We start from the raw sequence: 27863 nt of genomic DNA on the forward strand, positions 1-27863 counted from the left end.
AACTCGGCATATGGTCTGGAACAGGTCAGCGGACGTCAAAGGCATGGGAATCGGGCGACAGACGCGTGCACGGGCGACGAAAATGCCTTTGGCGATCTCGAATTTCGCGTCGATTATTCGAGCCGGGGCTTAATAAAAATGCACGATACGGCGAGCGCACAAAGAGGGCTGATTCGGCCCGTACGGATTCTGACGTCCTAGGAAACGGACCCAGGCAGGCACCCTCGTTAACATTTCCTTCGTCAAACCGCCTTTTGTCGGAGTCACCCCTTTCTCTCATCCCTCGATAATCAGCGACCGACCGGCTAGTTGCTATTCAGCGCTCATTCTCGCGGCGGGACGCTCCTCGCGGCGGGAAAGATCGACTTTTCGACTTTCACCGTCGAGGAAAGCTTTCAGCCGACATAGTTTAAATCGTCGCGGTACGACGCCAGATATTTCGAACATCTTTGCAATAACAAACTCGTGTCTAGCCTCGCGAAACGCTGCGGGCATTGATCAGTCGAATAGCAGCACGATAAAGAGGGATCGAGGAGGAAAGAGAGAGACGTCGGCAGCAAAGATGTTTCCAAGTAAGTGACATTTCGTGTTTCGTCTCGCGGAAGATTTCACCGATGCATAGGACACGAGTAAATAAAAATATGCTCGTTTGAAGGAGTGGCCGAATAAGTTTCGAGCTGCGAGTAGATCGTCGACGCTTCTTGCTCCTGTGAACGTATTGATCGTGACCGAGTGGCGAATGGATCGATTGAATCGAAGCGATGCAACCGCCGAGTCAAAGGTGTAATCGACGACCTGTTCTTACGGTAAATAGAAACCGTGTGATTTTTTTTCTACCCCGGCTACCATTAGGTAATTCCAAAAGTTCGTGCCGGCGGTAGACGCTCTTCGATGTATTCTTTTAAACAATGAAAGATAAAATGCAGAAACAGCGTTGCTTGATGGGAAACTTTGATACGCACGGTTCGTAGAAAGTTTCGAGGGGAGATCATGAGAAAGTAAATGAAAATTCAAAGTCCCGTTATATGGCTCTGCTACAATAAAATAGCTAAACGCAAAAATTTGTGAATGTCTGAAATTATATTTGGAAATTAGCAACTCTGCTAACAAACGTCACCTTTATGAATGTCCTGTTGAAATAATAAATGGTTCCATTAAATGATTGCGACTGAGCAAAATGATAACGAAATGTCATTTAGTTATCACACACCGTTCCATAAAATACCGTATCTTGCAGCGAAAAATAAAGTCATGAAGAGTAGCAGCAATTACAGAGATTGCAAACGAAATGATTGGTACATTCATATCGCGAGGCGGCTAATGGAAAACCAACGGGAGAAAAACAGCTAGCAACTGTAATTACGGTAATAAAAGAAGTTTGTTATTTCGTAAAGTTGTTTGACTAGGTGAGCACCGGTAGCTTTACGACGGTCTTGATTTGTCGAACAAAAATGTTATCAAATTGCGGTGGATAATTTCCGTCGATTCGAGATTTGTTCGTGTGCTCCTCGAATTATAATGCACACGTTCGAATCTCTTCGTCGAGACGAAACCTGCTCGCTCATAGAATGATATGTCGACTCATTAGCGTGAGCCTTCATACGCTCGTGACGATTAACACGAACCTGCTAATAGGAACAAATCGTCCTTGGACCAGTCGTCGGATGAAAGTGCTATGACCGAGTCGACGTTTGCTCGTCACATATACATTCATCTCCTTCTGTCCCTCGCCAAGTAGGCCAAGAAGCTCAATTCGGTTTTAAAAGTCTACCAAGAAATTCGGTTACTAAAAACAGACTTCATAAATAGCTGAAATACCTCGGAAATAATTGAGGTAGAAATCTTTAACCCCTTGCCCTATAATAGCGTGTGACGCATGCTATAGTTCATATGTGACAAGTCAGACTCGTATTTTCATCTCGACTGTTGGGTTCAATTCTAATTATAATCTTCGAGGATCACAGAATGTGCCTAACTTTATAACTTTCTTTATTTAACCGAACATAATGGCGCAATTGTCTCGAAAATTATAGGTTAGGGATTCTGATTAATTTTCATTATGTTACAAGATATAAAATAATGAAGTGAAAGTTTGAAATTTTTATGTGAAATTTAAACACTTGAAAATTTCATTTTCATCGATCCAAAGTCTTAAATTTTTATTACAGTTTTTGATCACGTGTGTCAGACCACTGTCTGGGCACAAAAGTTCATCGATCTCAGACAGATGAAAACGAATTTAAAAAAATCAAGAATCCCGATTCATCAATTTCCGTGAAGTGTCCAACGCAAACATCCACCTCGAAAACAGACATTTTCCACGTTGAATCCCTGAAACATTTTTCACCGTGCGTCACTCGCACAAAATCCCGAATGATACTCGTGATGGTGTAGAATAGTCGAACAGCAAGCAACACGGTCGATGTGGCTTCTGTCGAGCTTCCTCGCGAAAGCTGTCAACAACACGTAGATTGAAACCGACGTATTTTTTCGTGATCCTTGCTGCTACTTGTACTCGTTGACGCTTACTGACATTCTTTTGTTTTTTGTTTATTTCACTACTTATCTTGCGTGGTGTCATGTTTGAACACGGAGTACGTTGACTGTCACTGACAGGTACAAATTCGTTACAGTTAAATAGACCGATAGTGATGTAGAGAGTAAAGTGGTGTTACCAACATTTTTATCCTATATTGGTAGTAAAAGCTCTATTCGAATAATTTTAATTATATTTTATTTAGCAAATTTAGTCATTAGAGAACAGAAGGTGTCCTAAAGATTAAAATATACTATTCCTTAATTTTATCAAAGTTTACAGAATTATATTCTTTTCAGCAAATGGCATGTTGTATGAAATATTTTCACAATTAAGGATTGCATGAAAGGAGCGTAATAAAATGATACGTCGCATTACCGACGGAAAAGCAGAAACAACGCATGTTCGTTTTCAGCTTAAAACACGACAGCGTAATCGATACGTCGCCTGATGGAATGTATCGCTTCTGCAGGCACTTCAGAAGGAACCGGTGTGCACTTCCACTTACGCTAATAAATACCTTGGTTCCAAGATATTGCGCCGTAATAATTGCACGTAATTGTACGTTATATCGAAATCTAAGTGGATAGTTCTCAGGATTCATTATCTTCAAAACGATTAGACACGATGCTCGTTCGAAGCTTTGCTACTAGCAATAAAATCGTAATAAAGCGGACCGTAACCTATCTTCGATTAGTACACGAGCAAAAACATTAACTAGCAGACGTGTCACAAAAACATGAGGATCTTTGAACTTACTTTTACGTTTTCTCAACATATTTTTTTACTAATCAATTTAATATCGATTCCATCCAATTATCTAGGAGTGAAAAAATGTTTAAGCATGATTAAGACAGACATTAAAGTCTACCATGGAACAAATAAACTCTTTTATCTCGTTATTGTAAATTATTAGCGAAAATGCTTCCAATTTTTTCTGTTGTAAACGTTTAAGTTATCTCATTATTTTCTTGTTAGTCTCGCATTAAAAAGTTTTGTGAACGGTGGCCATTGTATGATTTGTTAAAGCTCTGTCGAAAGTAAATTCTAAATTTGAAATCAAAGTGCAAGAGAATTCGAAAATAATAGTAATCTGCAGACTTCTAAATTTGGAACAAAGGTAGTGAATAAATAAATGTCTAAGTCTGCAGTCAAATTGAATTTATTTTCGGTTTAGTGAAGAGACAGAATAAATGAAATTTGCAATCAAAGGATAACAAAGAGCAGTGCGATTATCGACCGCGATGGCACCGAAAAGATAAAAACCACGTTCAGACGAAGCGTCAAGAGGATTCTTCCCTAATTTCCCTTCAGAGTGGTCCGAAGAAAAGAGCGGTGAAAGTGAGCACGAAGGGAGCAAGTTCTGCTACCGCGTCGTGTCCGAGGGGTTTAGGGGAGAAAAAAAAAACACGATATTAGGAGCTGGTAATTCCATGGCTGCCCGTGTCCCGGGCTACCATCGAAGCCCGTTATAAATGCGTTACATCGCGTTAGCCCCGGATCCATTTATGAAAAAAAGGTCGGGCGTCGCACGACCCACGATAATTACAGCGTGTCTTCGGGATTAAATATCTCGGGCGCGCGTGTAATTTGCGCATCGTTAATACGCGGCTGGATTAATTTATGGCCGCGAATTACGGAAAACGGTGTGTTCCGTCGAATTAATGCGTGCCCGGTGTTCGCATTGTGCAAACGGCATGCAAACTCGCGTCATTTGCACTCCGTAACGCGAGAGCGTGAACGCGGTACCTGCAAAAGTTCATATAACTAATGAAGATTGTAATAATTTAAACACGCACAATCTTCTCTTATACGCGTATGCTTAAAGTCTTTTAATATCGCTTATTTCATTCAATGAATATGTACTCGTCAGAGGTTAGTATCTTTGGATTGGTATCTCAAATATTTGGTCGTTTCAGAGAGTTGTGTCATCCTTAATGCTTCCTCTCGGAATGTATCTTTTCGGTAATGTTATTGTCATGAAAAGTTTGCGAATCCACTTTGGAAGATGTTCGTTTAGAAGGCTTTTCTCGATGAAGACATTTTGTAAGATTTAAAACCTCTACTAACATTGCATGAGTGTCTTCATATATCCATCATATGTGAAGGAATTTTAATAGTAAATATTTATTACCAATCAGTATAAATAAACAGGCTACAATTAAACGGGGATGAAGATTGAAGTATCCAATGTCAAATAATTTTTATTTATAATGTATATTTTCTTAAATAAATATTTTAAACATTTCGAACGAATAACAGTACCAAAGTACCGCAATTTGATGTAACAGATTCAAGGCATTAATACGAGCAAATAACGACTGCTCAGTGCGAATGGATATAGCAGATAACACGTGTCGAATCGATCGATGGAACGTTCGAGTTCGATTCAAGCAAGAACAAGCGAAAGGGAAACAGTGTAGAATAAAAGAGAAAGAAAGAAGAAGAAGTGGAATTGAAAGGGGGCGAATCTTTATCGAACTATTGGCGTTCCTCGAGTCGATTCCGCCGCGTGTAATTTCACGCCCAAATCGCGGAAGTTATGGCAATAGGGCTCGCGATACAAGGCCATAAACGAGATCGGCCGTTCTCTCGATCGCAAGCAGCGTATTTTCTGCGGGGCCTCGATCTCTCGAAAAACAAACAGTTAGAGCTAGGTGGTCCCTCATTAAGTTGGCACCACTCCCGGCTGCTCGACTCGTTCCCTTTCGATTCGAGTCGATCCTGGGTGCCCCGTAGGGAAGGTCTCCGAAAGGGCCGTTCAGTCCCCCGACTCCATTATACCGGTATACCGTGTACACATACATGGCCACGTATGTGTCGCTTCCGCGTACACGCGAGCTTATACCGGTGTTTCCCCTCGGCTTCGGCGGTGTCGCGTATGACGTCGAGTGAGACGTTACCTACGCAAAATGAATGTATTCGATACGTGTCACAATTGCTATGCCGGGTAACGCCTGTTAGCCGAGTGGCGGCAATATTGCCACGTGGACGCTAGACTTGTGTGCACGTGTTGATATAGGGTATACGATGTACATACGTGTATGGTAGCAAATGGACCAGCCAGCAATTTCAGGGAATTAATTGGTGGTTTATGTAATACGCAGCATAGTACGGCGATATAACGAGTCTGTTGTATACTGCGTATTTGTGAGTGATATAACATACTATTCGTGTTACAGTTGCATACGATGCAACGTATGGCAATGTGTATGTAGTTACGTAACGTACAAAGAAACAATGCATAGATGATACAACGTAGGGGATGCAACGAAGTGCAGCGCGTGACAATGCAATGCGTGTACAATGCAACACAAATAATGTAACGCGTGGCGATACAACGAACAGATAATGCAACGCGTGCCGAATTAACGCGTAGGAGATGTGACACAAAGGTAGTGCAGCGCGTGGCGATACAATGCGTCGGAAACGCATGGGTACTGCAATGTGTAATATAATGTTTAGCGCGTGAAATGCAGTTCGTATAAATGCAACGCGTAGATATGCAACGCGTGGAAATGCAATGCGTGGTTATGCAACGCGTGGAAATGCAATGTATAGAATTACAACGCATGAAAATGCAATGCGTCGAAATGCAGCATGGCGAAATACAACACGTGGTTAAAGCAACGCGTGGTGACAGAGCGCTGGTAATGCAACGAGTGATGATACAGCGCATAGATACTGCAACGTGTAGCAATTCAACGCGTGGAAATACAACACGTGGCTAGCGACAGTGCTATTAATGCAAGGAGTAATAATACAACGCACAGATAATGCAAGGTGCACTTCACGTGAAAACACATGAAAAAGCAATTCGTGAAATTGCAAATTGTGTGGAAATGCAACGAACTACAAATATCCCATAAAAGAGTAGAAATACGCAGCTAATCAATGCGTGGAAATACAGCACATGTGTAGCAGTACAACACATATGCAACGTACCGCAACGCATATGCATCTCATAAGCAATGCAACACATAAAGCAACGAGATATTCGACAAGTTTATACGCATTCGATTCGCAACTTTTATTCCACAAACAATCGTGAACCAGTTTCGTTGAAAGATAGCGACCCAGTTCCAAGCCACATTCACGTAAGGAAAATGGCCGATAATGGGATTACCCATAGGGAATGGATTACAGAAATCCCTCGAATGCAAAAGCTTACGATAATCTGGCACAACGTTTCCGTATCTTGGTCAACGATGACTGTGTAGACTAGTCGGCTACTTTCATCGTAAAGACGCGTTATCGTGGCCTCGTCCTCATCTCGAGCATGGAAATACGCTGGAAATAAATAGCGACCGCTGGTTTTCTACCATCTGCTGTTCGATGCCCGTCACTGTTCATGGGGTTAGAAAACGGAGAGCGCGTGTCTACGAACATCGTCGAGGAATTATCTTGCGACGATGTACGCGGGTAATGCAAGCGGTTAACGCAAATGGGATAGTATACCACCGTTCGAGGCTGGATTATAATGAAATAAATAGTACGATTAAGGGGTATGCGCTTAAATTAACTGTCTCTGTTGCTCGTGTTGCGAACAAGTCCCGAGATTTGATCTCGTCGACACGTATGAGAAGTACACTCGGGCACAACGCTTGCTTTGGATAAGGTTGGATATGGGGACTCGAATATTTTTTAATCTTCGAAGTTACACGTTTTTCAATTCTCAAATTCGTATATTCATAATTTCAAGATTTGTGGGATTCCACATTTTTAAATCTGAAGTTCTCAAATCTTCAACTCCTAAATTTTGACACTTTCAGATTTATACATTTCTAAAAGCCTATACTTAATTCCCAAATCTCCAAAACTCCAAATCTCCAAATCTCCAAATCTCCAAATCTCCAAATCACTAAATCTCCAAATCCCTAAATTCCTAAATTATTCCAAATTCTCCAACCTCCACATCTCCGAATCCCCAAATCCCTAAATCTCCAAGTTCCGAAATATGCAAATACAACCTCAAACCCAACGAGTGTCCTCGTTAAATTATCCCTAAGGAGCTTTGCTGTTGACTGTACTATACGAGGCATATAAATAGTCGCATTCTCGCAGGTCGACACAGCGTTAATGACCGGCTCGTTTTCTGTTGCAGATACCTGTCAACGAGTCGGGACCAGCCGGACGGAACTTGGAAAAATTGCGTGAGTACTCTTGCGTGTTCGCCATTGCATGATACCACATTGATATTGACCGTCGTTAGATCGTACCGTACATTCTTCGAACAGTTTTCGCCGTGTCACCGCTTGGCCCGGTCTATACAACGCGGTTCGAACGAAAGGTCTTGTATAACTTGCTTGTGAAACCCGCAACAACCAATTTGACGGTGCGCGCACCGGGACGAAGAAAATTCTTTCCCACGAGCAGGTGCAGGCATGGAACGATGATGAAAACGCGTTTCGAATGAAGTTATTCTGTTGTGGCGTTTAATCACGTTCGGTTCTTCGAACCAATGTAAACTCTTCGTGAAAACAATTGGAGTTTAATATGTGGGGACAAATTCAGTTAGCTTGTCCATGCATTTTTTGCTGTCGTGCTTTATGAGTTGAATGATTCAATTTTAATTTGAAAGGGTCTGATCTAGCTTAGGCGATTTGAATGATCAAACAAACCTGATAAAGCAAACAAATAAATTTTCTAAACAAGTTGTGATTCTTTGGTTCTTCTTGTTCAGAAGTGGGTTAAATTGTTATTCAAAGTTTGAACGAAAAGAAATAGATTTGAGTATAATTACGTATTGTATGAGATTTCGAAATTAGGTCAAAAATAGACATGAACATCCTATTTTAGTCACAGTCATTTGTCTTAACGATACTTTAACGATGTCATCGACACATCGTTAAACATCAATAGTGCATCGGTAGCTCTATAAAAAGTGGTGTTTACGTGTTTCGATTAAAAGAGTATTCGTTAGGCGCATTAAATTTATTCAACATAAGACGTATGTACAACTGTAAAGTTGGAGTCGAAGTTCGAAGAATCAACGAGTAGGCGAGTTTTAACCTTTCAAGCCAGATGTTCGATTCAGCCCGTCAATGGCGAGCCTACCGCTGCGGGACACGTAAAAGACGCTGTCTAAGGAAGTCATTAAAAGAGCCACGGTTCCGTGTTCCACGTGTGTCTACGTGTCCGCTTGCGGATCTCGGAAAGCGTCCGGCTTCGCGTGCCATTCCGCTCGTCCGTATCGAGTTGCACAACGTCAAATAAGGCGGATTCGAAGTTGAACAGGGCATGCGGACAACGCTGGTCGTCATAATTCGTGGAATCAGTCGCGTACCCCTCGAAGTTTCGCTTGTCGCGACCTGTACACGCGCGATAAACGTGACTCCGCGACGTGATACGTGTTCGCGGGACTGGCTTCAATAAAATCGTACACGCAGCAGGTCTTACAACGACAACGTCGTAAAATCTTGGCGGACGCGTGTAATGAACTCACCTGGTGCTTTGGTCGCGCGACACGCTCGGAGGACGAGACGATCTGGATTACTTCCTCTAGACTTGATCCTTTCGACCGTCTCGCTTTTCGGTCCTCTGAATGAACCGTGAAATAGCCAGACCGAGGGTTCACGGAGGTTAAGGAGAATACGAAACTCGCCCCCTTCTCGCATCGCATCCCCTTTTCGAACATCATCGAAATCTCGCTTCAGGCAGCTGCCCGGCTACCGACTGTGACACCCTGACGATTGTCACCGGATCGTGAAGTGTAAAACCGTGTGTCACTCACTTGCCATTCTGATGGATGAAATCATGTTTCATTTATAAACATTTGTCGTACGTAATTGGCTACGACCTGGTCCGTCAACCGTGCTCCGACAGATAATACCTTTATTCGGTCGAGCAAAGTTGCAAGTCGTAACACGCATTTATGTCGTAATTGCTTTCGGAATAGCTGATGCGATAAAGATGTAAGTCAGGCTAAAAGTGAAATGTATTCAAACATAATAGTCCATCGTCTAAGATCAGTGCAAGGGTAAAAGACTTCCAATTGACAATTTTAGACGATTAAATTCGTTAATTTGAAAATCCAGTGTACACACATATACGGTAATGATAGATTCATAATTAAAATGCCTCTAAATAAAAGGAACATGTGTAACTGCTTCACATGGGTATCGTGATTGGACTGCAACGGTGATCAATTTGTCCTCGAATCGGGCGCAAAAACGTGCCAAGGAGTAGTGCATTATTGGTATTCTCGTGTGAGCCGACTGCAATCGTCCGCGTGGATCATGTTTTACGTACGCCTTACGTAAGCCCGAACATGATGGCATTTACATTACACAATTATCTGCAAGGCATCTTGGATAGGATTTTAGCTTTCTAACGCCCCTGTTTGGTGCGAATTAGTCACCTACATGTTGTTCATTATTCAACACTCAGCAATTCGAGTTCGAAAAATAACTTCTCAATTTACTGTATCAATCTACGCGAAGCACCTTGCATAAATTTCAATTATAATTCTACCCACTCGTGACGCCTAAATAATATTACAACTACGTCAAAATATTTTCATAATTATATGCGTATCAAAAATAACATCACGAACTCTCCATAATAATATGAGCATGTCGATGTCGGTCAAGTGGGGCGCTGTTAAGTGGACAACAGCGTTTAAACATCGCGCACTCGCGTAACAACGCTTTGGACGGCGCGATCCAAGCGTTATCGGCGAACCGAAACGGTGTCGCAAATTCTGCAACATTCCTGGCCGCGCATAACGGTGTCGGATTAAAGCGTCATCACCGGCCCGTGTCAGGGCGACAATTGTGATCCTGTAAACGACCCTTCGCAGAATAAACTCCCTTCCAGTATTTATGGACTTTTGGGATTAGCGGGGAAAAGGCGGAGAAGGGAGTCGTAAGCGTCGTTGCCGAGAGCGGCTCTTTTCGGCGAGTCGAAGCTCGAGAGACGCGACACTGGTTGAGGAACAGGGTTGTTCGAAACGTGGCAGGGAAGGTATGGAGGGGTCGTACATCCTGAAGGAAGATCGCGATCTTAGGTTGTTTATGCGATACCTCGAGATAGGGGTGCTCTTTTGTCCAGGGGCGGTTTTCATCGTTCGCAAGAGATACGGATGAATAAATTTCGAGAACGCGACATATTTCACGAACCGGGCGGTGTATACACGCTCGGTTACGTGGCCCGGCGTGGTTTCGCAAGCACTTTACAAGCGCCGCCTTTCCTCTCGGACGGTTTAATAGACTTAGCCCGGATCAGTGCGCGGTGATAAGTGACAAAGAGACCCGGAGGATTTTTGGTAATCGCGAAACGTTGTATAATTCAACAACTTCGTTGCCAGATCGAATCGCGCGTCCAGCTGAAATCGGAGTAAAAATGTAATCCCTTCTTTGTACCGACGGATCGGTAATAAAATACAACGATAATTTCGTTCCGTCATTTACATCGCCAATAACAATTCGCCGGATGAACTGACAAAGGGGAAACGAATCTATCAACGATGCCTCTTTAACGACCCCCTCCCCCTGCAACGAATTGAATTTATTCCGAGGAAACGCAGCTTACGATTGCCAGCAAAACGAGCTCGATCGATAAACGCTCGGAACCATGTTGCACGATTCGTTGCGTCCAATACGATCGATCGGTCGTAACGCAAAGTACTGTGATGTGGCGATAGGCACACGTTGTAACCGCGTTAGATCTTCTAGCGGAAGACATAAGTGTTCTGCGAAATGAACAAGGAACAGATCGTATGAGTCGTTCACGCGTAATGTTGAATTAGGAGACTTTTAGATGTTACACGCGTTTATCAAATTTTATTGTTCGAGCATACTAGGTGTTTCACTTAAGTCGAATACATTACTTTTATTGCTACTACGAGTGGAAAAATATGACTGATGGGAGCTTTTATGAAAGGATGTACATTCAGAGATGATAACAAATGTAAAACCCCGTCATTTATCTCTTTCCAGCTTTAATACCGGTGAAAATAATTTTGTTCAACTTAAGTGAAACACTCTGTATACCTCATTCGAATGATAAATCGAACGCTATTACAGAATTTGGAACTTTTTAAATGTCTGGAAGAGTTTAGAATTATAACATCTTGGGACGTATTGAAACTTCAGAACTTTGTGATTTAGAAAAACGTCATCCATAGAAAATCATGAACTATGTTATAATGGTCCACATCGTGTATTTTTGCTCATTTGTATCATGTGACATCAAAGACAGTGTAGATAGCAGTTGCCTATATTTAATATTGGGCAAAAATTATCTGCTACCAGGAGAACACCTCTATCACATTTTTGCTGGATTTTGCCAGACGTTTTCGTCCTATCCCAAAACGTGATCCGAAAGGGACGCGCGAAACGCATGGTCCTCCGTCTTTTTCGAGTGATTAGAACACCCTCGGATCTTACCACCTAACGGTTCACCTTTCTCGCGTTCGCGCACACGCACACACGGATCCCACATAACACACGTAGAAATACCAAAGAGCGAGAGGCAGAACGAACGAACGAGAGAAGATACCAAGAGAGCGCATCTCCTCCGGTCGCCGAGTGCCTCCACCTTGAGAGTTCAGCGGCGAGGCCGAGCAGAGAGAGCGAGAGAGAGTCTGAGAAACGGTGGCGGGACGCGAGAGGATAGAGGAGCAGAACGGGGTGAAGCAGTGGCAGGGAGGTCAGGAGGGTTGGGAGGGAGGGAAATACGTTCTGTCGGGTTTGCGAGAAGGAACCAGAGGGGCGAGCGGTGGCTAGAAGCGAGCTGGTTGCCGTGGATGGCGAAGCGAGGTGATGGGGTGGATGACTAGGCGCGAGAGGGGAATCACTCGGTTAGTCGGGTGGTGGGGATGCGCGCGTTGCTCGATGGTGGGGGTCGACGCTCTCTCGCCCCCTTAGCTCGGTTAGTTTCTCCGTCGACGCCGCTGGAAGCGGATCGGAGCGTGTCGTTGTTCTTCCTCGTGGACGATCTCGCGACGAGCTGTGTGGCTCTCGGCTCATCACGGGATCCCGGTGTGACTTTGTTTTTCTCGGTACGATCGCTACTCGTCTGATCGTCATGGAGACTCGTGGCAAGCGCGATACGCGGTTTCGATAGTGCGCCGATTGGAGAATCATCGTTCGGAGCGGACCCACGTACGATACCGTTTTGGTGAAACGATCCCTAAAAGTGTACGGATGAAAGAGTTCGCCCTTGAGAAAGCGTTTTCCTCGTGTGTACTGGCTGGAATAATTAGTGATTAACCCCTTGTTGCTTGTTCCGCGGTGTACCCTGGTGATCCTCGGAGTGGGAACTAGCGCTAGGTGCGAACCACCGAGCGATACGGATTCGTCGACGATCAGAGGAACCGATCGTTCTCTTTCGATCCTACTCCGGATTCGAGCCGATCGATCGACAGACAACTCTCGAGAAACCGATTTGGAGCCTGCGAGAGGACCAGCCGTCGGACGCCAGAGATCCTTCGGAAGGAGGATCGATTTGCCGCGGCGGAGGATCGTTCCCGCTCCCCGTCGTCGCAGCGACGGTCTAGCCTGCTCCGATTCGGATAGCTAGGGAATCGGAGTGTTTCACATGTGTCAGTGACAGTTCTGTGCGTTCCGTTGAGATTTCGTGCGATGTATCCAGACCACGCCGTTTTCGTCTTCCATCTTGTAAGTAAAGTTTGACATTCTATTCGCGAGCCGAAACCGCGTCGTCGTCAAAGAAACCGTGTGCCCGGTGAGATGCGAAGACGAATTCGTGACGACGTGTTCTATCGTTGAAGCAAAGGTCACGGGAAGCGACGGCGCCGGTGACTTTGACACATCCCGCGGGAGGAGGTCGTGCATTAGGTCTCGTTTTACGAGCCGATGCTCAAAGCTCTGCACTCGTCGAGCTTTAGCCCTGTGAGCCAGCTTCAAACGCGTTGTGTGTACACGTGACCCGAGAATCTATGCGCGCATAGTTGGCCCTGGCGCGCGTACTTCCGACCAAGTTCCGGTTGGCTAAGCTTGACCTCCACAAGGATACTCCGAGCGAGTGCTTTCCTCCTTGAAAGCGTTTCAAAGATTTACACAGAGGGATACGGTTGTTACCTGCTGGGCGGGTTGCGTTTAAATTTTACCTAGAAACGGACCAACCACCCGTGGACAGAAGCCTCGGTCAAATCCTGGCCGACCATTCTGGATGCTCGGTTTGCGTGGCGCGCTTAGAGCGACACCGTTGTCCACGTACGTCGTAGATTTCTGATTTCGCCGACGAAACTCTATGAAATTTCGTGGCGTGTGTGCTGAAGACTACGTGCTGTTGCCTGTTCCTCGGGGAGAATAAGTTACGACCGACCGTAAGAAACTTCGGATAGAAGTTCCACGGAATTTAGGTGACGCCCGTGATCGAAGGCCTCTCGAGAGGAGCGCCGTGTGATTCATTTATATCAATATTGGAACCCGTTGCGATTAGACAGCTGCGGTCTCGCTCTTCTCTCTCTTTGTACGCCGTTCGTCTGCTGATATTCGAACGCTTTGTTTAACAGGTAGAAAACGGTGCCTTGAAATCCTGTCGCGGACAGATAACGCGTGCTCTTCGTGGATTCGCGGTAACGGAATCGGATCGTGACGTCCGTTTGTTCGAAGCGAGCGGTCTTCGGTGACATTTGCCGTCGGTATTTCTCGCTTCCGTTCGCTTTTGTAACCACCAGACGGTTTATTCGTTCAGGGGAAAACCCTGCTCCATTTGATTTGTTAGTTTCCCATTTAACAGGCTTCGAAACTTTTCTCTGAAAAGGTCATCGTTCTTACGCATCTTCGAATTGCGGTTGTTCGCGTCAAATGTGAGTTATGTGCTTTCGTAGAAGTTGGATAATTGTGTTAGGCAACTTGGAATTCTTCTGGTAACGCATTAGTTCGACAAGGAATCAACAAACCGTTGACACACTCTTTCCTTCTAATTATTTTGTCGGAAAGGCAGAAGTGCTGTACTACATTTATACAATAAATATAAATTTTTTAGTCGAAAAATTCAAAATGTCCGATGTCTCATATAGGATATTTGTCTGCTGATCTACTTTTTTAAATTTTCTGCGTACTCATCATTTTTCGGCCATGTGTCGCTCTCTGATAACAGTATCCGTTTCAGTTTTAATCACATTATCGCGGCATTGAGAACGTGTCAAATATAAACTCGATATGAAAATATTGATTTCCTGCATACGAGAAAGATATACATATAGACATTGTGAACGTAGGAAGAAGCAAATTATATAAATACAATATTAAAGTACAGAACATTTGATAATATTTCAATTCTTAACATTTTGACATGTGAAGTTATTGAATGAGTTCCATTCGAGAATGTCAACATACTAAAAATTACACATTTTTAAGCTGTAATTAGTATTTCATAAAGTACGCCTACGTGAGAGATGAAAGATAATGACATGAAAATTTAAACATCAAATGTTAAGTACAACTATCACGAAGATAGCGAGCGTACCAATATTTTCTCGATCCACAGCATTCCTGGAGCGTTTTTCAGTCTGGCCGTTTAATTTGAATAAATAATCGGAATATCCGAAATGAAATGTTGAAACGACGAATGCGCCGCGGGATACCAGTGTTTCTCGAAGATTTTCACGTTTGTCCGGTCAATTAAGCCGGCCTTGTTTGTGCTCGTTTACACGAACGTTCGTCGTCACGACGAGCTAATTAAACTTACAAGTGCTTGTTTTTGTCGAATGATTCACTCGCGCCGTTCTGATATCTTCGGCATACACTTTCTCTCCAGGGAACAATATCTCCTTCCCTTTCGTTTTTCGTTCATTTTCACGCGTGTATCGCAAATTTGCAGACGTGACCGTGCATTGGGGGCATGGACGTGTCGAGCGTGACTTACCGTGCATTATGCGGGAAGTGAAAATTATTTATCGAGCTCTCGATTTTCATCGAACGTTACGCGACCTGTGAAACGCGTCAGCAATGCTGGCTTACCGCTTAATTTATTTTCGATCCGGGTTTTTTACACCTCCGCGCAGAATCCTTATGAAACATGCAGAGGACATCCCCCGATGAAAAACTTGAGAAACGGGTGCAGGTGGCGAAGATATACGAGGAAACAGAAAATACCTGGACCGTTTTGGCTGATCGTATTTCTTGAACGGACGCCTTCGTAGCTGCCCTCGGTTGCCACCTTTCGATTCGGTTTGCCTTGTTTACCTTTACCAGCTCTTTTTAATACTGGTTCGTTCAACTGGTTTTCCAAATCTGAGCGCACTTTCGACTCAGCGATCAATTTGTATTTAATTGAATATTACTTGTAGAGTGTTAGATTATAGATACAGTGGCTGTTCGATAATTAACCGCGCTGGAGGCTCAAGGGGTATACAAAAGTATACGCACTGCGTATTCTTTATAATTCATTTTTTTTTTATTAGAAGCAGTGATCTGCAGGGAATTAATGTACGACTACTTCGTCACATGTTTTATATTTAAACGATGCATTTGTGTAAAATTGAAGTCGAGACACATTTATTATTTCTTCAAGATGTAATTCTTAACATGTTAATCTTTGCCATCGACATAGTCGACATATTTGTTCTCTCACGATTGCAAGAGACGGTAAGCTTTCAATTTTCATAGAAAGGGAATGGTAGTGATGGTCGATTATTCCCGGCGTTCAAAGCCGGCGAGTTATGCTATGCAGACTTAAAACGCACAGAAAATAATACGTTGCACCAGTTTCCTTCGATTCTCTGAAGCGTCGACGTGTATTTTTCACGCTTAAAAATCGCGATCAGTCGGTGTGCAGGTAACGCGGCTCGTACGGTTCCGATAAACTTTGTAATGGTAGAAAAATTGCCGCGATTAAGGTCGAGAACACATCCAGCAACCGCGATTTTCTCACAACACCTGCGAATTACGCGTAATTGCCGTTCCTTCGCCCTTCTCCGCGCAACGATCCGTTCCTGGGAACCTAAAGGCTGTTCATTGTCTAACACTGGCTGCATACCGTGTCACGAGACATCGTCCACGGGTAATCGTCATGTCGAATCGGAAATTAACGTTAAATCGTAGCCTCACGGTTCGTTCGTTCCTGGCCAAGGAGTTGAGAAGAAAAACATGTGGCCAGAAACGTCCGTTCACCGATTGGATCATCCGTATCGAATCACAAAACTGTTGAGTTTCCGTGTAGATTACAGCCAGTGGCGTAACTAGGCAGGGATCGGGGTGGCCTTTACTGGTCTCTTTTATGCGAGAATGGGTACCTTGTATTAGGAATTTTTAAAGTTACAAAATTTTATTACTGTGGTCTCGAATTTCTGTAGTTCGTCATTTTTGCAGTTCAAATCTGTACATTTTTAAATTTCTACGTTTTAAAGTTTATAGTCTCCCAGGTCTCTAAATGCTCAAATCTGTACGTTCTTAAATTTGTACATTTTATAGTTTCTAAACATCCAAATATCGACATTCTCAAATTTAGAAATGTCCAAACGCGTAAGCTCCAAATTTGTGCAGTTCTAAATAGTTAAATGTCAAAATTTAAATTTAATAATTTCGTATTTGAAGGAGAATCATGGCTACGCCGATGATTGCAGTTGACCATCGGTACCGTTTCGATGTAACGATTTCATTACAGGTCCAAGGAACATCGATTGAAATTATCGCGGAACGGCAATTGAAACGAGCAGTTATTACCGTGTTCTCGTTGCGTATCGAAATTGCAATCGAACGTCGGTACATTCTGTTTTCGTTGGCGAACATGAAACGGTCAGATCGATTGGAATGTTCGCAATCGTTGCGATACCGTGGGTCGAACGAAGAACGGTTTCTAACGATCGAACCGAAGGAAATCGTTAACGAGGCTTAGCGCGATAAACGCGTTTAGGCGCGGGCTTCCAAAGGCGGTGTAGTTTGGCATTGTTTTCTCAGCGTTATCGAAATTTCCTAGGAACGCCGGGCACCTAGGATTATTAACGACGTTATCGACGTTTCTAACGCGAGAAAGGCGCCGATCCGCGCCGTTTCGATAGGCGATGAACGAACGTAGAATGTAGTTTGTACGTAATGGTGTTCGAGCCGTTGGCGGTTTCGCGATATCGATTGTTTTCACGGTCCCGTGCCGTGCTTCGGAATAGTTGGCGAGCATGAGCGCGGAAAATGCGTAACATTATCCTACTCGAGCATGCACGCTTTCAAGTGGTAGGTTCGTGTTGCACTTCCCCATCGCTCTCACGGAGATTCGGAGTACATGGTGCGGGCCAACGTCGATCAAACTACCATTTCCTTCGAGAAAAACTATCTGGGAAAATTGTTACTACGAGTTGCTATCGATTGCTGTTACCAACTTCGGTTACGAACTTGCGCAATGACGAATGCTGGTTTTATAACCTTTTAGCATTCTGAGAATTTCCGACCATTCTATTTAAGCTACAGCATGGAATTTATACTTTCTTTCACTATACATGCCAATTGTATGAATACATTTACGTAGAGGTTCTATACGTGTGGATTACTCTACAGGCATATGTGAATTTGACATATGTGGATTTTATACACATATTATGTAAGTCATTTTACTTACATACGTGGATCATATGTTTTGCCTTTATTTTCAATTCTTAAGCATCTCGATATAATTATACATGTATATACTGATATATGTCTAATTATCTCACATGATACACACCTGGCTTCAAAGGTGTTTTATCAAAATTGAATAAACCATCAAACGACCACTAGAAAGTAACTTTTTGAACACAGAAGTTTGTATACTTGAAAAACCATTTTGAAAGAATAACTCCAAATTTTACGTAGTATAACTCTAAATAGGTTAACGTAAGGAATGTTAATTGTAGTAAAAATGTGAGTACATTTGATCAGTGAACACTCCTGAACGTTGAATCGAAAGAATGAACGTGTAGAATGGTTCGACTCAACTGGCTGTTCGAAGCGTATCGTGCACAATGCTTTACGCACGTGCACGCATACGAGCTCGCGGGGCTCGTCGCACACGGTGCGTACACGAATGGCCTCTTATCGGGTGGAAGAACGCGCGTAGCCGCGTATGTAGGAGGCGTGTTTGCAAAGTTATGGTGTCCACGAGCTTTTATCGGCTGAGCTGAGCCCCCCTGTATATACCTGAGTACGCACACCGTTCGAACACCGTGCGTGTAGTGTGCGTGCATATGCCGCTACTTTGTGCAGATGGCAAACGAACACGGTTGATCGACCGAGTGTGCGGCAAATAACTACACGTGTTCAATTAGAAACGCGAAACTGTTCGCTGATAGCGCGGCTGTTAAAGGAGCCAAGATCTCCAGCCGATTCCATAACTAGCTCCAGCGAGCGATTTTCGTGTTTCGCAAGCGATTGTTTCGTTTTCGTGAGAACTGGTACGGCGTGTTTTTGATCGTGTGGACAATCGGAGCTGTTTGTATTGATCGTTTATCGTCTCGTTGGTTGCATTAAGTTTAACCCTCGAGCGTGTGGGGTGCGATACTCGTTTTGGAACTGGTAGGGTAGCTTCAATTTGATCTTTCAAAAGAACTGGTCGTGTATAATGATTGTAATAACGTATATTTATTGCGAGATGATCGTACCGGATTTACATTTGAAACATTAATCCCCTGAGTCATTTCAAGAGTATCCGAGGTATTAAAACTTGTACTTTCTCATTATTCTGATGTATCTTTTATACGATTCGTATGTATAACTTGTTAGCAACTTTATTTAAATTTATATGCTGTTGTTGGAAAGTCAAAGTGCTATTAAACTTCTCTTTTTAAACTTGCTGGAGTTATTAACATGATACATTGGACTAAAGGTGGTCTCGCAGCAGAAGTAGTATGATCAGTTTGTAGCAATCGTATCATTGGATCACTTTGTACGGCTACAGTTCTTTGTATAGCTGTAGAAGAATTTGAGTTTATTTGTGATCAATAACCTTATCGATTCTTATGAATTTTTTAATGTCACCTTCGACCTTGATGAATTATCATTAGGATGCCATAGAATACATATTAATAACTCATTTAAGTTCGACAGAAAATCATGGAGTTCAAATATTTCGACGTATATTTCGCTTTTTACATTTTAGAGCGATTAAAGTTCCTGCTCCAATTTCAGTTTAATTAACAACTTCAATTATCCATTCGAATAGTGAAATTGTAATTAAAAATAGCGTCGGTGGAGAAACGTCACAATTAAATGAATAAGCCCTGATCCATTATCGCAACGTTATCTAAAAAGGTCATCTGCTCTTTAATTTATCAAAGTTGAACTCTTATCGGGAATCTAAAAAAGCAACTCGCGATACCGCCTGCAACGGGTCTATAGATTCATTTCCCCGTCCATATTTTCCCCGAGCCGTATCTCTCGAAGCCATTACTCGCCGCGATTTCTTGAGACTTTTGAGAGCGTGTCTCTCCTCGCGGCGCTGATGCCGGCTTTTCGTAAGCATAATTTAGTCGTAATTATCGCGGATAGCGATACACCTAGCCGCGATGAACCACATTTATGTGATTAATAGAGGCCGGTAGTTCGCGAGCCTACGGCTCTGTTCTTCTCCTTCGTCCGACGCTGATCGTACGTACACCAATGCGCCTGCGCATGTACGTACACGTACGTGTGTATGCATGTACGAGAGATTCTCGCTCGAGGTATGCTATTATCATAATTGCCGCCAATAACGGCCCGTGATTGGCGCACTTCACGCTTACCTAGTGCTCTTTTTAAGAAGTTTTGCATCCTTTGGCCGCGTTGCCCTTCTCTTGTTCGCTGTCTCGCTTTCAGCGACTCTCCTTGTTTCCCCTCGCGTCTACCTGTACTCTCGTTGATCTTCCTCCGATCCTCACGGCTGGCGCTTCTCGAGCGGAGTGGCTGGAACGCAGGGTGCCTCGGTGTTTTGGTGTCTGCCTCTCTCCGCTGCAATCTGCGATTTCGAATTCTTCAGGGGCGCCGGCGGAGCGGCTGGAAACATCGCGAAAATGAATCGTGAGAAATTCAGGAGAAAGAACGACGTCCTGGCCATCGACGTATCTCGCGACGTCTTTGCTCTTTCCCTCTATCTCGGCTTGTTTCTTCTATTTCTCCAGTCGGCTCGCAACGACGAAAAATATTACTTTCGATGGAAGCGTGTCCTCAAGCGTGAACCCCGTTTCCACCCGTCGATTTGACTGCCTCCGCTTCTCCTGTCCCTCTTTGTCTCCGTCGGAAAAAGGAAACGGGAGACAAGTCGAGACACGGCTAGAGATCTCGTTCTCGAAAATGGTACACACCGAGTTCCGTATTTTTCTTGGCTGTGCGAGGTTTATTTGAATTTCACGACGGAACGGCGCGTCGCGAGCGTAATCGGCGAGCATCGTGGCCAGTCTCGCGACGACGTTATTGCGCTCTACACGAGCGTAAAATGGACCGATTCCCGGCGACGAAACAGTTGCGAGCGCTACGCTATAAAGTGGCTGTTCACCGTTTTTATTCCTTCTCGCCCGAGGACGCAACTCGCTTCTTGCTTACTTACGGTCGTTCTCCTTTAAATTGCATCGTGCCAGCTATTGATGCGCCGTATAAAAATGCAAATTCGAGCGGTTCCGTAGACGCGAGCTACGAGACGAATCAGCGAATCGCTCCGATGAAAAACGCCGCTCCGTTTTTCGAGCTGACTCGATCGTCTGGCTCATTTTCTACGCGCGTTATAATAGTGAGTGACGCGTCGCCGCCGAAAACATGGGGACGCCATCGTGTCCAATGTGTCAGCGAGGCGTGCGTCAAAGGTTTTAATCCGGTTGTATCAGATGGTTGGCTTTTTGTACGCGCACCGACGCGTCGCGTCGCTCGCTCCCGGTCCGACCCGTACCTACCTGCCGCGTGCAACTGACATTTTGTAAAATCAACCTTCATTCCTCTCTGCTCGCGAAAATCTGGAAATGCCAGTCGCTCTTTCTTTTATTTCTTATACGTCTGGTCGCTAAGTCGCTTCAAGACGTCGAAATTATTTAAAAATCGTGAATCCTCACAGTCCGTAATCATCGAAACGTTAAAATCTAGATTTAATTTTCAAAGGTGACTCAGACTTTTCAGGCTTATAATAAAGTGAGTTAAAATGACATCAACGTTCTATAATAAACATGACACGAGAGAAAACCGCGAGTTATTTGCGAACATCTCTTTAACAATTTCTTCAAAAAATTATAAAAAAAGTCTTCCTCTAGCAACGACTCAGATTCAACAAATTCGCGTGGTTTAAATAAAATTTTTTCAGAGCTATGTATTAAACATATAGCCGTAACTTTATCAAGCCCACGTAACACTTCATTCAATATTTTATTCGTACAAGGCACTTGGTAGCATGCAACGCTAGTCTTTGAAGCGATATTTCAGTAGCGAGCGAAAGATTCCGGGCAAATTCGGTCCCCGGCGAAGAAATTCACCGGTTCACCGGGTCTGGAACACCTTAGAAGTGCGAGTCACGCATTGACAGTTTGGTAATGGAGCCAGGTTCGCTAGCAGATTCAACGGGAGCGGCTGGTATAGACGTATCACGTTGGTCGATATTACCTTTTGGCGACTTGAAAACGAACCAGGCTGCACCGTTGCGTCAAAAGAGTGCGCGTGCACGTGTACACCATACGCTCTTTCATGGTGTACGGACAGGTGTGTGTGTGCGGGCAGAATACAGTCGCGTTGGAAAATGCGAAGTGCTGCTCGTTGCAGCCACCTACATTCACGGTGAAACCCACTTTGCCACGCGGCAACAGACACACGATAAAGTGGAAACAGCTAAATGCCGTGTCAGCAATGGTGTGAGGCGACGTCAATGGCGTCCGACGGGCTTGCGACAATCAATAGTTCCGCTATCGCGTTAAACTACCTGAGAATTTTTCACCGGCGCAAACTTTTGATGCCGGTGCAACGGACGGACTTGAGAAGGTTGCTGTAAAAATGGCGTTCCTTGCAGTTCGACCGGATTGTCGATGCAACTGCAAAGCATGCAATTTATATTCTAGGAAAGTTTGTCGGACTCGTCGTTTTTCTTCCGGTTGCCATAGTTCGTCCTAATTTTTCGCTTAAACAAATACAGTTCCCTCTCGAAGCGTCCACGTTTTTTACTCCTTCGTGATTTCGCCTCTTTTTGTTTTTTGTCGCCTGTGTCGTCCATCAACGAGGCAATTAATTTCCTCGATATTTCCGATATCAATAAAACGAGAAGAAGCGTCTTGGACGCGGTGTTTCCTCGGGCCTGTCGTGCAATTAGACTCGTTTTTTGCTTCTACCGAAGAGGATGACACCGGTGTCGGCTTATCTTCACAGAGGGATAGATTGAACGGGAGGGAAAGGTTTTTTTCTGAATTTCCTTTTTAGTCGAGCGACATTCTCGAGTGCCGGAAGAGAGAAAATAACCGTGAAAGAGTTAGAAAGCATCGATGTAACGTTTCTCGAACGGCATTTAAATTAGCCCTACACGGACCCTTCCCCTGCGGGCTGCCATTGATTTATCGCGACGTCGGTGCTTTTTTGCCTCGGATTTCTGGCGGATCGCGAGCGGCCCCAGATTCACTGAATTTGGAACGACTGCAACGTGGAAAAGTGGCTCGTTCACAGACGTCGGACGAAAAAGGAAATTGTTGGCATTAGAGAGCGAACCGGCTATATTGCAAAATCGAATTCGTTTGTGCCTGAATGCGATGACCCAGTTGCGGTGCACCGCGATGGAATTAATTGAACAGCACCCGTTTCTGTATGACGCCAGTTTCTTTTCGCGATCCCTCGGAAAAAAAATCGCGTGTCCTCGAGGGTGTCGAAAGGGATGATCGACGACAATTCGCCTCGCTGCGAATTCATTGGAAAAAATGGCGCGAGGGACGGCGAAGAATCGGTAATACAAGGGGGAGAAAAGCGGACAGGGTGAACGAGAGGCGCAGCAGCCCCGCGTTATTTATGGGGGTTGCGCGCGTTTAATGTAAAGCCAGTCTTATCTTTTACGCGATTTAAGGGGGTTGTAACTGCACGTAATCACGCAGCACGCGTACCTACTGCCTGTCCCTTTCACTTTGGAATCCGTTGAAATACCAGCATTTTTCTGCCCTAGATTCAACTCTTCCTGCGATTCGTGAAGGGTACCGGCTCCACTCGTGTGTCGTTTGCATACTGCTTTTTTCCTATACACTTTTTATCGCGCTTCGTATTGTGCGTTCGAGTGCTAATTTAGCTGATTGCGCAGATCTTTCACGTATCGTGACTTGTGCACATTTACATTGTACGCTGTTAACTGAGTTGTTAATTAGTACGCTTTCAAATAGGGAAGGAAAGAAATTTTACTTCCTTAATAATTCTTCATAATTACTTTAAATGATGTACCTAATAGGTCATCGACAATTTAAATTTCATTTTATTATCAGTATCTGAAGGACTCTTTATACGAATACAAAAGTGTATCTTCGAAGCATTTGCAGTCTCATTGAAAAGGTTGCAGCAGCACTTAAAAAACCTGTCTTATTTTCGCAATTAAGAAAATGCTGGTATACCATGGTACCAACGACGTCCCAGAACCGCAGGAAATTGAAGCGCGAAATTACAAATACCTCGAAAAGATTTTCCTAACAGCGACCTAACAGTAACGAGCGAGTGAAAATAATCGGATAAAGTAGACGACAGGCGTAGAATTGCCTGGGTGGTGTCCTAGAAATGGTAGAAATGGTCCTGAGCCTTTTGCGTGTGCTACTAGGAGAGCAATAGCGTGGTGTACACACGGCGAAACGTGGTCGACGATACTTGGGACCGATGTCGACGTCGTCGTCGTCGTTGCTAACAGAAAAGCGCGGCGAACGCTCGGAGGTAATTTTATTTAGAAACGCCGCGTGCGCCACTGTACTCGTTACAGGAGGTAATAAAACGGGTCGCCAGGAGCCCGTAGGCATACGGGCTGCGCTGTGTTTTCGACTAATTAACGTTGCCCGCCGCCACGGTGCTTCGTGCCCGGTTTTAATATCGGCCTCGTACGTGGCCGATTCGAGTATTCCTCTTCCTGTTTGGTATTCTAACAACGACCTGACTCACTCGCGTTACCGCCGCCAACGTTAACGGTATTGTTACGTGAACAATTTCTTTTTCGCGCTGTTGAAGAAAGATCGCTGGCCATTATGCAAAGTAGGGATCCCTTGATTAATTTTAATTATCTTGCTATTCATTTCAATTATCTAGGTTTCCATAGATCTGTATTTCCGTATTTATAGATTCTTAAATGTTTGATTTCTATATTCATGGATTTCTAGATTCCCAGATCACGGATTCATAAACTCCTAAATTTCCAGATCTACCACCTCCAGATTTCTAGATTCCCAAGTTCTTCCCATGTCCTTGGATCCAGGATTTCAGTTTCCACTCTTGGATCTCAGATCTGAACATCTTCAGATCCCAAACCTCAATTTCCTAAATTTAAATCTCTAAATCTCTCTGTGACCAGAACTTCAGATCCCAATATCTCTAAATTTGCAGACCTCTAGAGCTGTAAATTCCTAATTCTCCAAATCTCTATATTCCCAAGTATCACTTGATCCCTACATCCACAAATTCCTACATCCAGAGCTTCCTACATCTACAGATCTCCATATTCACAATTCGCTATACCCTCAGAATCCTACATCATAGATATGTACATCCTATGATTATATTCCCAAATCCCTACATCGCCATATTCCCTCTATCTGAACCCATTCACTAAATCTGTGTATTCTTATATTCCGGTTAAATGATTATATTTTTTATTAATCGTGAACGAAGAATTTCATCAACGCACAAACGACACTCCACGATAATTGGAATGTCTGCTAAACCTCGATAATCCTACTCCGGCGTCACGAATGATAATCAAGGATTATTTTTCTCGCCACGTTTCCCGCGTCCTCTCTTTGCCCTTTCGATCGCTGTTTTTCTATGCCATTGACGAACTCGGCTGGACAAGTCCATTATGCGGTGTGCCACAACAGACAGACAATAAACGAGAATTTACCGCCATAAACAAATGCACTCGGACATGCTGCTTCTTTCATTAAGCATCTGCAAGACAGGCGATTTTAAATCAGAATTAATCTCGTTTTATCGCCGGTCAATGCACGCGATTTCGTTAGGGACTAACGCGCGAAGCTAAAAGAAATCGACGTAAATATCGTTTGTCAGGAACGATCGTTTTTTTCAATTTCTCGTAAACATTATCGATGATCGGAAGTACAGCGTTTCCGAAACGAGGAAGAGGTGATTGTCCCAGCATCGTTCGTTTCCCACGCGTTCCTATATCGCGGTAAGCGTTACACGGGGGTAATCGGAGTCACGGAAAGCGTTTTCAAGTGGCGACACTCTTTCTTCGGTTAGATCGGCTGCTTCGTAAATCCGAGTGCTCCGGAAACGGAGATACCGAGAACTTTGTTCGTTCCTCCCGAGAAATATCACGGAAGGAACATCTGTGTACTCATTTCTTTGCCTCCCTAAGGATCCTCTAGGAGAGCGTAGACGGGCAATATACCATAAGTTGTTGACGGCTCGAAGCGGACTCGAAAAGGTTCTTCCCTCTCAGACTTCTCCTTTCACGAAACCGTTAGCATCTGAATTCTACGTTCCGTGTTTTTTTCTTCCCGTTCCCATTTTTTTTTAACTTCTGTTCGGTGGAAAGTTTACGACGGAAGTCGGTGGGTTCGCTCGCGAATTCTCCCCTTGCGAACCAACTCCATTTTAATCGTTATTGTCCTGATGTAAGTGTTATGAGGCCACCCCAGTTGTTGCGCTCTGGAGAGCGTTACGGTCCGTGGTACGCGACAGTGGCGTCTTCGTGAACACCTCCCCTCGGGGTCGTAGGATAAGCCCGAATTTCGCATTATACCCGTAATTCGCACGTTTCGCCGCGTTTCGCTTTCACGGACCCTCGTTTTATTTCTTTGTCCTCCCCCGTTCCCTTTTCTTTCGCGCTCTCGCCGTCTCTTTTCCTCCTCCCTCGGCGACCCTTTAATACCTTTATAACATCGTGTATATACACGGTTCGTACAAAAAGCTGCGGACCCTCGTGCCGCTGATTCTCACTGGCAGCTTCTGATTTTATGAGTAAGCTCCCAATCCGACGTTATCGCGACATTCAACCCTTCGTTTGTCGGGGGTTAAGGTTATTTCGGTTACCTCTTTGATTGTACTACCGAACGTGCACGCTGGCTGAACATTAGGCCGATGCTTATTCGGTACAGAGAATTCTTTGTAATTTTTTCGTGGGGCACAGGGTTGCAGGATTTCCGTATGACATTTTTTTCTTACTTTTTGTAAAACAGTATAGTTACTAGTCATAAAAAAATAATCAGCCTTGTGTATAAATAATCTTTCATTTGAATCTTTCATTTGAAAATTTTATATCAAGGTATACAACATAGTAAGATAAAGTAAAACCGTTTTGATAACAGTTCTGTAGTTGAGAACCGCTGGGAAATGTTGAGGCAGTGAATTTTAGGCACCGTAATGAACATTCAATAGCAGTGCACCATCAAAGGAGGCATTGATATATCTAATGAAAGTACGAAATGTACACCAGATCGTAATTCAAACCGAAAGAGGATGCGGTTCTCCAGTATGCTACGTAACCCAACTAACCCGATGGACCATGTTCCGCAATGCTCCGGGTAACCCAGTTAACTCGCTACCTCACTGGTTACAACGATGAAACTTGATACTTTGGCAGTTTCAACGTAATGTTTCGGTAGTCCACATCGAACGTATCATTCTGGACGTACATATTCGGCCGTGGTATTGTAATGGTTAATCACGGTTGTTTACGGCTAAGCGATGGTACACCGTTCCACGAAACAGGAGAGAGTAGCTTCATTCTTGCCGGGAACAGCATGCCGGGAACAAGTCTCAGATTAGGAAACCCGTTCCTCGGTTTTTCCCGCTCGTTTATGCAAATGAAGCACGCGTTCTGAAAGCAATCCTGTGTTTAGCGTCCATCGGATCCTGGATCGAGGTTTTTCAGACGAGCCATGCCGGAGATTAGATAAAGCCGACCGGTCGATCATCGTTTCGCCACAGGAATATGGAATTCCTCGATCGGCCGACGATCATCCGGTCGAAGACGACGCGTCGCGATGACGCGCGTTCGATCGCTTTATAATTGGATTACCGTGGTCGTAATTCGCGGCGAACGCTAGTCACAGCAATAGCTGTTAAATTACCGAACCTCCATGAATAATGCATTAACGCTTATGGAATGCCCGTTCGAACAATGATTGTCATTGACTCGATGATGAACCAAAGTATCAGATTCGTATCGGTAATGAATGCCGACGCGAGTTCACCCCTTTTCCACCCCTCTTGTCGCAATTACAATCAGATCCCGTGACGTTCGTGCGGTTTGA

General features: G+C 44.1%; 1 protein-coding gene across 5 annotated transcripts in view; it reads left to right on the forward strand.

The window, feature by feature from the left end:
• The window catches only part of LOC100878040 (latrophilin Cirl), an 820007-nt gene that overhangs the window by 482734 nt on the left and 309410 nt on the right, over positions 1 to 27863 (forward strand). For 3 of the 5 annotated variants that reach the window (XM_076535691.1, XM_076535692.1, XM_076535693.1), the window contains one exon: positions 7641 to 7689. In XM_076535691.1, the coding sequence (XP_076391806.1) occupies positions 7641 to 7689 (49 nt within the window). Of the gene's footprint in view, positions 1 to 7640; positions 7690 to 12394; positions 13159 to 27863 lie in introns of those variants that run through there. The other 2 variants (XM_012292489.2, XM_012292491.2) reach the window with 1 other exon arrangement.

This window comes from Megachile rotundata, chromosome 9, assembly GCF_050947335.1.
Source record: "Megachile rotundata isolate GNS110a chromosome 9, iyMegRotu1, whole genome shotgun sequence".
In the NCBI taxonomy this organism is placed as follows: Eukaryota; Metazoa; Arthropoda; class Insecta; order Hymenoptera; family Megachilidae; genus Megachile; species Megachile rotundata.